The sequence below is a fragment of the Camelus ferus genome, chromosome 3, assembly GCF_009834535.1.
Source record: "Camelus ferus isolate YT-003-E chromosome 3, BCGSAC_Cfer_1.0, whole genome shotgun sequence".
NCBI classification, from domain to species: domain Eukaryota; kingdom Metazoa; phylum Chordata; class Mammalia; order Artiodactyla; family Camelidae; genus Camelus; species Camelus ferus.
This window is the reverse complement of record NC_045698.1, coordinates 43,718,538-43,730,908: the sequence shown is the minus strand read 5'-3', so window position 1 is coordinate 43,730,908 and position 12,371 is coordinate 43,718,538. Positions and strand designations below refer to the sequence as shown.

General features: G+C 35.4%; 1 protein-coding gene and 1 long non-coding RNA gene across 5 annotated transcripts in view; one reads left to right on the top strand and one right to left on the bottom strand.

The window, feature by feature from the left end:
- SGTB (small glutamine rich tetratricopeptide repeat containing beta) overlaps nucleotides 1–12,371 on the top strand; it is a 40,183-nt gene that overhangs the window by 16,890 nt on the left and 10,922 nt on the right. For all 4 annotated transcript variants that reach the window (XM_032473189.1, XM_032473208.1, XM_014560400.2 and 1 more), the window contains exon 6: nucleotides 11,668–11,772. In XM_032473189.1, coding sequence (XP_032329080.1) covers nucleotides 11,668–11,772 — 105 coding nt within the window. The remainder of the gene's footprint in view (nucleotides 1–11,667; nucleotides 11,773–12,371) is intronic.
- LOC116661346 lies at nucleotides 477–8,057 on the bottom strand. The gene is made up of 3 exons (XR_004317228.1): nucleotides 8,048–8,057; nucleotides 3,593–3,597; nucleotides 477–985 (listed from the first exon to the last, which is right to left on the bottom strand). It is a non-coding gene; the product is annotated as an uncharacterized LOC116661346 (long non-coding RNA).

The window sequence follows — 12,371 nt, the reverse complement described above, 5'->3', positions numbered from 1 at the left end:
AGTCTGTTATCACCTCTTAATCTTTTTTGTCTTTCTAGCACCTATCATTACAGCTGGAAAGCAGTACTGTTTTTTAATAAATGGATAGATGTATCTTAATTTGCTTAACTCTTGACCTACTGGTGGACATTGAGGTTGCCTTTTTTTTTTTCCAATATTATAAAGCTGCAATGAACTTCTCTGTTTCTAAAATGATTTTCTGGACTTAAGTTTTTCTAGACTTTGGATCTATCCTTGGAAATGCACTTAATTGGTCTAACAGTATAAATAATTTAAAAAATTTGTTGATGCTAATTTCAAAATTGTTCCAACTGCTTTGAAAATATTTTGAAAACTAGTTTCCTCCCAAGCATATATGAGTATATTTGTTTTTACCACATCTTCTCAGTGCCAAGTACTTGAGTTATTATTTATTATTGTTAATTTAATATTAGTCTTATTTTGATAGTAATTTTTCTGATTTACATTTAATTACTATGAGGTTGGGCATTTTTCAAATATTAGCCATTTGTGGTTTTTTTCTTTAGATTATCTGTTTGTACCTATCCCAGCCCTCAGCCTATTTGACCTCAGACTTATTTCTTTTCTTCCCTGTTGTGCCCCAGGGTCTGACTCCTATAGGCTGCATTTCCCAGGATCCTTTGTCACCTGGGATTTTTCTCTGTATTCAGCCAAAGGAGGTGCTGGCAGGAGATTATAGGGCAGAAGGAAGGGAGAAGTTGGGTATTTCTTCCCCTCTTTTTACATCCGAGTATTAATCCAGCAGGGACTGCTTCTCTTCCTTATCTCCAGCTCCCACCCCAGACACCTGCTGTTGTCCCAGCTTTTGCCAGGCAATGTGGGGTTTTGGGCTCTGCACTCTGTCCCATCTTAGGGATGGTAATGGCTTCCTGCTCTTGCTAATCTCTGGACTGCTGCACAGCCCCCTGTTTGGCATCTCAGCTCTTCTATCAGCTATGTAATGAACTCCCTGCGCTAAATTATTCTTTTTAAATATTAAAGTTCCAATAGAACTTTCTGCAGTGATTGACATGTTCTACATCTATATTGTCCGATACAGTAGCCGCTAACCACAGTGGCTATTGTGCACTTGAAATGTGGCTCATGCAATGGGGAAACTCAATTTTTAATGTTTAATTAATTTAAGGTCAATTTACATAGATTAATTTAAATTTGAATAGCCACGTGTGGCTTGTGGCCACTGCATTGGACAGCAGAGCTCTATATTAACGATGGGATCTCTCTTCTCATCACAGAGCTTATTGTTTGACTTTTAATGTTTTCTTATGTAAAAGTTTTCAGTACATGTGTAGACAAATTTGTTTTCCTTTTCTTTTGAATTTTATTACAGGGTTTTTAGGCTGAAAGCTCTCCCCATTTATAGACTTGGCAAATAACTTCTGTTTTCTTATTTTTCCTTTACATTTAAATTTTATCATCTTGTCTATTTTGGTCACTGGTGTGACTATTTTAATCAATCTGATGCTTTTTATGACAGATTTATAAAGATTATATTTTATTATATAGTAAGTTCTTAGATTTGAAAGAGATCTTTAAGTTAATTTGGTCCAATCTTTCATTTAGTTTTTTAAGGTATGTTCATATGCTTCTGAGATAGTTCCTTCTCCCCACCTTTTCTTTTGTGGTTATATCTGTTAGAAAAGTCCTCCTTATGTTGACATTGAATTTGTTTCCCTGTAGCTTCTGTAGCTTCTCTCAGTTGACTTTATTTTTATTCTTAAGAGCAATTACAGAGTAAGTATGATTCTTCTTTTTCATGACAAAACCTTACAGTTTGAAGTGTGCTACTTCGCTTATTTGAGTTCTTTTCTCTGCATTAAGTATTCACAGCTTCTCCAATTATACCTTACATAGTTCAGCTTTAAATCTTGCGCTTGTGCTCTACACTTGTTCCAGTTCACCTGTATCCATTACTGTGTAGCTCCCATAAGTTAGCATGGCGTATCTGGCCTTGGTCTGAGTAGAGCAGTCTTGTGGTGTGCTCATTTAACCTACCTCTAGATAACATCTACCTCTAGATTAGTGGTTTTTTTTTTTTTTTTATTGAAGTATAGTCAGTTTACAGTGTTGTGTCAATTATAGCTTAGTGTTTTGTAGCATTATTTATTAAATTTATATTTTGCTTTCAGTTTATTAAAGCCTGCCCTTCTTTTTCACACACTCTGTCCATCCTGTCACTCAGTCATATACTCATTTGACAGGTTCTTGCCCAACACCTGCTGTGTAGCAGTGTTGTCACAGGAGGTAAAGTGGGTTGTCTGGACTCAAATGCAGGGTCTTACATTTTATCCCTATAGAATTGTATCTTGTTACAGTCTTTTATTCATTTGTCCCTTAGTTGTTTGGAATAATTTGTAAAGTAATATATTTGCTTTGGCTCCTAGTTTCATGTCCTCCACAAACTTGAGAAGAGTACCATATGTTACATTGTGTCAGTGTTATGAAGTCAACTAAGGCAGCAGTCATGGGGAAATGGTGAAGAGCAGGGGTTCTGACCCAGGCTCTTTGGATTCTGATTTCTGACTCTTTCACTTAGACCTGTGTGACCTTGAGCAAATTATCCTAACATATCTTAGTTTCCCCCATTAGTAAAATGTGGATAATAGTACTTATCTCATAGGATTGTTGTAGAAATCAAATAGTTAATACATATTAAGTGCTAGGAAAGTGTCTAGTAAAGAGTGTACACAACAATAGCTATTATTATTATTATTATTATTTATGCAGTCTGGGTTTTTATTGCCTTAATCAGCATATGAAAAGAGATCCAAATTTATTGGGGTCCAAATATGTTGTCAGTTGTTTTTCTCTGAGTTACCAGTCTGGTGGTAACACTATTAAAATAGAAAGGAAATGATGTTAGCCTGATAGGACTTGTTCTAGATTAATCTACTGTCATTTTTCTTCTTTTCTTGATCTTGTAACGTTTTTTAATGAAAATTTTCAAAGTGGAAGGTAGTTCACAGTGAATATGCATATACCCACACCAGGACTGTACCATTAATATTTTAGTATGTTTGCTGTATCACGTTTATTCATCTCTCTGTGCCTTTCTATTCATTATTCCATCTTATTTTTGATGCATTTCAAGGTAAATTGCAGGCATCAGTACACTTTCCCCCTAAATATTTTAGTACTCATATCATTAACTAGAGTTCAGTATTTTCTAATTTTTGAGGTAAAACTTACTTGCAGTAAAAAGCACAAATCTTAACTGTATGTATGTTCACTGAGTTTTGACAAACGCATACACCTATATAACTCAAAACCCCTATCAAGACAGTGAAAATTACAACCAGCCCAGGAATTTCCACCTGCCCCTTCACAGTCAGCTGCCTAACGCACTCACCAGAGAAAAGCATTGTTTTGTTTTGTTTTTCCACTATAAATTAGATGTTAGAATTTCATACATTAGGAATCATACTATATGTACGTTTCTGCGTGAGTTTTTTTGGCTTAGCATAATTGTTTTGAAATTCAACCATGTTGTTGCATGGTTTTTTTTTTAAACTGCTCAGTCATAGTTTGAATGTATCACAGTCTGCTTAGCCATTTTCCTCTTCATGGGCACCTGGGCTGCCTTTAGTTGTTGTTATCATTGTTGTTGTTTTTGTATCTTATACACAATTTATAGTTGTTATTTTTGGAAGAGTTGGATCCATAAGGAATTTAGTTGGCCATATTGAAAACCTACATTTTCTTTTATCACAAATAAATCTCTTTATTAGTCTCAGCTCAGAAAAATAGAAAATACAGATAATTTGTGGAGAATTAATTCCCCAAGCTGTGCTTTTATATTTGGATTTTATTCTCTATAATCATATGAATATGCATGCTTTAATTTAGCATATGAAATCTTGAAATAAATACATTTAATAGTGTAATAAAATGTTATTAGCAGATAATGAATGTTACCAGAAAATTGAATATTTACAGACCTCAGTAAGCCATATACTTTTAACTATGAATATGTTAAATCTGAGCCTAAATAAATCATTTACTTTTAATGAGATTAAAGTTTGGTAATAGTCTTATGTCCACTAGTGCTGTATTAGAAGAGATTTTTGGCAATACCCATGCTTGCTTTTCGTTTATTGTTAAATTGAAATGAATAATTATGCTCCTTTTTTTTCATTTAAATAGTATTAAATAGTATCTTCTTCCCTGAGGAGTTCAGTAATAGAGCATGCAATTTAATATTACATAATTAGAAAACTTTATTTGTGCATTTAATACAAATATTGAATAAAGCTTTAGGAATGTTTTAGAGTCTAGTGGCTGTATCTCAATAGTCTATAGTCTTGCCAGCTACCCCTTGCCATTTTTCTTAGCCAGCTGACTGCCAAAGGTTTGGAAGCTCAGAATAGCAGATCTCAATCTTTCTTTTGATATGCATTTGCACAGTTTTATTACTATACAAAATATTGGTCACATATTAAACTTGCTAGGTTGAACCTAAGTTTATTTTTCGTAGAAGTGACTTTTTTATATGTTGTAGAGTGGTCAGTTGGTACATTTCTTAAGCATGTCTTTCTTTTCTAGCATTTATTTCTATTTTGACCTTTTAGGATCCTAATGATGCTTTAGGCTCAGCTTAGAGCCTAAAACCTGAGATCTTCCTTGAAAACCTGGGTTCTTCCTCGAAAATCTCTTATTTAGTTTTGCTTCTCTTCTGTGCTCCTAGTACTTACCACCACATATAACATTTGTATGTTTATTGTATGTGTTCTGCCTTATTTTATAATTATATGCATACTTGTTTTATTTCTTCTGTGGAGGACAGAGATTGGATATTGTATCTATTCATATTCCCTATGGTACCTAGCATTGTGCCTCACAGGAGTTCAGTTTTTGATGGATGTCTGGAAGACTATAGAAGAAATATAAGAAATTTCCAGTGATGTTGAAGTGATCAGACACTCTAACACTTAATACAACAAATGATTGAATATAGGTCTAAAACATTTCCAAGTCTTTTATAATATGAAATGACATTTCATATTGAACTAGCTATTTCTGTGACTTCTGTCCCTAAACAGTACAGATCTCCCTCAACCTGTGATGAGGTTACATCCTCATAAACCTGAAAATGTCATAAGCTGAAAATGCATTTAATACACCCAACCTACTGAACATCATAGCTTACCCTAGCCTACCTTAAATGTGCTCAGAACACTTGCATTAGCCTCACAGTTGGGCAAAATCATCTAACACGAAGACTATTTTATAATAAAGTATTGAATATCTCATATAACTCATTGAATATGGTAATGAAAGTGAAAAACAGAATGGTTGTGTGGGTGCAGAATGGTTGTAAGTGTACAGGTTGTTCACTCTCAAGATCGCATGGTTGACTGGGAGCTGTAGCTCGCTGCCACCGCCCAGCATCATGAGGGAGTATCATACCATATATCACTAGCCCAGGAAAAGATCAAAATTCATAATTTGAAATACAGTTTCTACTGCATAAATATTCTTTCGCACCATCATAAATTAAAAATTGTAAGTCAAACCATTGTAAGTCAGGGACCACCTGTATTTGAAATGAAATCCTTACAGATGTATCTTTTGTGCAGCCTCATTGCTGAGTACATTACCTTACCCAGAGTCTTCTCATGTTTTGGGGATGGACAGATGGTTGAATGTCTGAGGCAATAAGTGGAATTAAAGATATCAGGAAAGAGAGAGAGTGTGATGGAGAGAATTTGTCAGAAGGTCTCTCATGTGATGTGGGGCATTTGCGCTGAAGGTGGATTTGATGGACAGGTGGAGCTGGAATAAACAGAGGAGAGGGGAAGGCATTTATGTTGGAGAGCATAGTTTGCAAGGCAGAATTAGGAAGCAGAAAGGCATTGTACCAAGGAATGCTAGTGACAGTGTGAGCTCTGAGAAGGATGGGAACAGAGATCACATTGTTTTCCTCCACCTCCATAAGCAGCATGTAGTCATTAGGTTCACTGGGATTTGAATCTGGTTTGTTGAACTTGGAGTTGAATCTCAGTTCAGCCACTAAGTAGCTATGTGACCTTGGGAAGCCACTCAACCTTTTTAAGCCTCAATTTCTTCACTGGTAAAATAGAGAGAATACTATCCACTTCACAGGGTAGTTGTGAGGAATAATGAGATGTATATAAAATCCCTAGCATAGTTCTAGCCTTTCAATATTTTTGTTTCTTTCAAAAAACGATGTAATTCCTAGTTGTAGGAATAGATTTTTGTTATAATTTATGCGTAGTATACAATATGGGAAATGTTAGGTACCTGTGATTTTTTCTGCCTTATTTTTCATAAAAATAGAGCACAAGTTATATTCATGCTCTTGCTCTAACAAAGTAAAGAAAGCGAGGGTGTCTGCAAACATGATGACTCTGACTGTTTTGTTCTGCTGGAATTTCATTAGTTCTGCCCTGATAACCAGACAGCAAGGGCAGAGAGAGCAGACCACATTGTTATTCAGTTCAGACATTGGCGTGTTTGGCTTCATCTCACAGAAAATTCAAATACAGCCTGACTTCGCTTCCCTTTCCTAGACACAGATCCAGACGCCTCTCCTCTTTCTTTTGTGAGCCACACAAATCTCCTTTCATCCCAGCTTGCCGTTTGTGATCTTTTAAAGCTAACGCCATCACAATTGAAACACAGTTGTACTCTTTCCTTCTGCCCACTCTTCTTTCTGATCTGAATTTCCCTGCTTTATTCCTTGTCTTATCAATATCTGAAGCTAAAGATCAGAGAGTCTTCCTCTATGATTCCCTTTTCCATATATCTTCCAAATAGCTCATTTGTTCTCTCCTTCATTCTTATCACTACTCCTTAGTCAGCTTCTTAATTTTTGCTAACCTAGTACCATAGTAACTTCAGTTGGCTTCCCGTTTCTACTTGCACTCATTCCAGACTTCAGTCAGAAGGATTTTTCTAAAATGTGAAATTAATCATTAACTCTTGCTTTCTGTTCACTAGTTCCAAATACCTACATGACCAAATTTAACCTCCTCCAAATGATACATAAGATCTTTTATAATCTAGGTGCTCTCTTTCTTTTTAACTTTATTATCCTCACTTTTCTTCCTACCCCATTCCTCTTCTCTCTGCTCTCTATGCACATGTAATTTGAAATTTACTGACTTCCTGCAAATGCCATGTTGGGACATCGCTTCATGCTTTTATGTGCTCCTTCCTCTGCCTAGAATATTTTCCTCCCTTATCTAATTGGTCAATTGCTAGTCATCTTGCAAGATTCTGTTAGGTGTTGCTCCTTTTAGGAAGACTTTCTTAATTTCTTCTCTCTCCAGCCTCCTGACTATGCTCCCCTTCCCTGCCATGCCCCATGGAGAGGTGCTGCCCAGTAGAGTAGCTCCTAGCCACATGTGGCTGTTTAAATGTAAGTCAATTACAATTAATAAAACAAAAATTCAGTTCCCAAGTTGCACTAGCATATTTCAAGTACTCTTTAGTCACATGTGGCTAGGGTCTGCTGTTTTGGATAGCACAGGTGAAGAACTTGTCTATCACAGGAAGTTCTATTAGACAGCTCTGCATAGGGTTAACCATCCCCTTCTCTGGGTTGCCTCTTCCTTTGATATTTCCATTGTTGCACTTATAATATTTTTTATTTATTTACATATATGTTTCCCTATTAGACAGTGAATGTTTAGAGGGCAAAGATGTATCCTCTTCATTTCTATATATTTGGTTTTGAGTTGGGTTTAGTTATTATAGGTATTCAACAAAATTTTGAGTTGAATTGATTCAGTGAATTTTGGAAAGGAGAATAGCCCCTACTTGAGGACTTCTAGTGGTGAAACAGCCACATGGCAGCATGTTGCTTATGTATGTATTCACAAATAATGTATATTTAGTATATATAATTTTTGTATGACATATATATTTAGAGAAACAAATTATTTGTGTATGCATATATACATGTTTGTACACGCACAGACACAATTTTCTTGCTGACTCTAAATACTTTAGTTATATTTCCTAAGAATAAGGATATACTTTGCATAACTATCTTACCATTCACATGTAAGAAGATTACCATTAATATTAAATTTCTCCAGTTGTTCTTCAAATAAGCAATCTAACCTTACATGTAAAGAAACTAGAAAAAGAAGAACAAACAAAACAAAAAGTTAGTAGAAGGAAGGAAGTAATAAAGATATAAACAGAAATTAATGAAATAAAGACTAAAAAAAAACAGAAAAATCAATGAAACTAAGAGCTGATTCTTTGCAAAACAGTATGGAGGTTACTCAAAAAGATTAAAAATAAAACTACCATACAGTCCAGTAATTTAAGTTCTGAGTCTTTGTCCAAAGAAAACAAAAATAGTTATTTGAAGAGATATATGCAGCCCAGTGTTCACTGTAGCATTATTTACAATGGCCAAGATATGGAAGCAACCTAGGTGTCCGTCAATAGATGAATGGATAAGAATGATGTGGTATATTTATATGATGGAATATTACTCAGCCATAAAACCCCTGAAATCTTGCCATTTGTGACATGTATGGATCTAGAGGGTATCATGCTTCATGAAATAAGACAGAAAGACAGATATTGGATGATCTCACTTATATGTGGAATCTAAAAAACAAAACAAATAAACCCAATGAGAACAGGTTCATAGATACAGAGAACAAATGCATATTTGCCAGAAGGGAGTGGCATGGTGGGTTGGATGAAATAGATGAAGGGGATTAAGTGGTGCAAACTTCTAATTATAAAATAAATAAGCCAGAGGACATAATATACAGGATAAAGAATATGGTTAATAATATTGTAATAGCGTTATATGGGGACAGTTAAATACTAGAATTGTCGTGGTGATCGTTTCATAACAAATGTAAATAACGAATCACTATATAACTTACCTGAAACTAACATAAGATTGTACATCAACTGTATTTCAATTAAAAAAAAGGAAAAAAATTATCTATACTGTCAGATCATGTGAATAATCCTGTTCCCCAATAATCTTTTACTCACTGTTTTATCAACCATTAATGATCTGTCCCTGAATCATTAATACACTGATGGTTACAAAATGGTAATTTTCTAATTTTATCATTTTCTTAATATTTATTTCCTCTGTATTTCTGTACAGAATATTTTCTTTCCTTCTCCCCCTTCTCTGCTTTCCTCTTCCTGTGTCCTCCCAAACTTTTTGAGTATTTATTGTATGGAGTCATGAATCTTAAAAACTTCACTATCCAGTGTGTTATCACCATAATTATTATTTTATGTCCTTAAATCATATGATATTTTGCTAGTGGGAGCCCCTTTAAGCTGGCTGTGTGTCCTTTTATATACCTTTATTTGTTTTTGCACACTTTATTGCTTTCTGGGACAATAAACTATTCCAGATTTGCCTTGTGCTGTCTCTGCCCTAGACCTGGGCTCAGCTATTTCTGCAAGGAGCTCCTGTTTCTTTTAGTGGAGAATAGTTTCTAGGAACCAAGATCTGGTTGCAAGACATGAACATTGCTACTGAAGTGTTATTGCTTCTAGGTTCTTTCAGAGGACAGAGCTAGGAAATACATTTTTTGAAAAGTCATCAGGAGGAGGAGTCCTCAATTTGTGTCCAGTGTCACAGAGATCTTCCTTACCTTCTGCCATTTTATGTTTGTATCTCTCTTCTACCAGAGGAGAGCCCTGCTTTCCAACAACACCAGTGTGTGTAGTCATTAGCTCTGTCCGTCAATTGGTATTACAACACCAGTGTTACGCCACTAGCAAGCCTACTAAATAAACTTCAGAATTTCTTTGCAATTTATTTTTTTGTCCTTGGAACGCATCTCACCAAGGATATATACTCAGAATACAATACTTGAAAGTTACGTAAATTCTTTCTTTTTTGATATACAGTTAGCTTCATTTGTTTCCGTTTTATTCTGTTTTAAGGTTTACCTTTTCATCCTTTCTGAAGTGTCATTCCCATTTCAGTCCCATCTGCCCCTGTCCAACCATCCTCTAGAGGATGAGAGTGAGGCTTTTAATGACTTCTGAGTCATGTAAATCTTTTTCATAAAATTAAACTAAAAAGGATGATAATAAATAATGACTCTCACTATCCTTAGTAATGTTCTTTGCCTTACACTTGATATTAATATTTCTACACCAGCTTTCTATTGCTTGGTTTTCAGTTTGCCTGATTGTCTTTTTCTATCCGTTTAACTTCAGCTTGTGTGTGATTATGTTTTAGGTGATATCTCATGTATACAATTTGAGAATCTGACATTTATCTAGGCAACTTTATGATTACTTATATATTTGAATTACTTTTTGTCTTATATTTTGTTTTCTTCTCCCTCTCTTCTCTCTTTCTTTCTTTTGTATTGATTGTTATTTTTACTTCATTTTTTTCTTTCTAATTATTTGGAAGTGGTACATTCTATATCTCTACTTTTCATTGTCATTTTAATGGACAGTCTTGTCATCCTGTTAGTTTTGTGTCAAGTATTCAGTCAAATAAACCCATACCTCTTTTTCGCATGAACTACCAAAACAGGTTTGTTGAATCCTATACTTTCATATTTACATTTTTTAACTCAAGCAAATAAGACTATGTGTTTATTTTTTTCCCCACATTTTATAGTCTTAATCAGAGAAGTAAGGGTCTCAGTCATGCTGTCTCAAGAAAGGTTGACAGAAACCTGGACTCACCACAACCTTTTCTTTACAGTCTGGCAGCCCTCAGCTGCACCCCTACCCCTCCACCCCAGGAATCTAAGCACGATTGAGGCCAGGAATATTATTTTGATTACTGCTCTATCCATTATATCTAGAAGAATGCCTGTGCATTAGCTAGCCCTTAATAGATGTATCAGTTGAATGAATAAAGTGAAATACTTAGTCTGGACGAGAAGGAGTGAGGTAAATGGTGGATGCAGGGTCGGAGACATTATGGGAATTTTTAGTCTGAAGGACTTGCATGTTGAACAGTAAGTCTGCTTGCTGAGTAAAGCCCTGAGGGTTGAGGTGAGCATTACTGCAGAGAAACAGAGAGCTATCTACTATCTGGGTTGCATGGAGGGGAGTAAGTGGCTTCATTATATTGTCAAGTCCCAGTTATTCTAGGAGAGTTTTGCTAGAGATAACTTGGAAGGAATTAAATAGTCCTTAGTTGCTCTGAGATTCTATGCTAAGTAGATGGAATACGTTGCCATACTTACCTACAGCCAGATTTGGGCACCCAGGTAAATTTCATTTTTCATCTTAGACTTGGAGATAATCTTAACCCTGCTAGTAAACTGATCACATAACAGTACAGCACTGTGAGTAGCCATTCACAGCAATCACTTAATTTTTGTTCCTCCTTCATAATCCCAAACATCCTGGTGTTTTCCATTTTCTGTCTGGGAGAATTAGGAAGCAGTATGTAGGTAGATCAGTTGTAGGATTCTCATATTTATCTTGTCTGTAGCCAAGCAAACTGTGAAAAACAGCCTGCATATTTTCTCTGAATTGTGTTTCTGAGTTTTCTTTTCATTTGATTATAGAATTATCTTGATTTGATTTAGATATTTACTGGGAGTGATATACAAATTGGGACAAGGAAAATGTAGTTTTATTACCACCTGAAAAATCTAAATTAGTGCCTTGAATGCTGCTTGTATTAAAAATCTCTTCTTTTTCTCTTAGGGCTGCTGCTCAGAGTAAATTAGGTCACTACACAGATGCAATAAAGGATTGTGAAAAAGCAATAGCAATTGATTCCAAGTACAGCAAGGCCTATGGGAGAATGGGGTAAGTTCTGGGAGAATGTTCAAAACAGTATATCAAATAGTATCAGATATGCTGTTCTTAATGGCTTGGTTGTGAATTTCCTGCTTAATATTGTACCCTCTAAACTAATAAGATAAATATGACATAGAGAGAGGAAATAACTGCAATTTCTGTAACTTGAGAGAGAAGATTAGTTGTGTGATGAATGGCTGGTTGTTGGAGAAAGTCATACAACCATACTGAGTAGATCCACTTCATATTCAAGGCCACAAATCTCAAATGAACTCTCAATATTTTGGCAGATAATCCTACTACACTTCCTTCTAAATTCACCTTCCCACTCTCCGAGTTGACCATTTCACACCTACTCTTCTCTTCACATTTCCCCCATACATTCCATGGTGACTCTCAACCTTTTACAGTTGAAAAAATAAATGCGTTTAGAAGAAAAGTAACTCTTCTTACTTGTAAGCCCACCAATCTATCTGCATTTGTATCTGTACAGATTGCCTTTTTTCCTGTTAAAATGGAAGGGTAAGACCACTTCCCTTCCCACTCACTCATGCTTTAGGGCTCATCCCTTTGTACCTTCTCCAGGACGTTACACTTGTAATCATCTC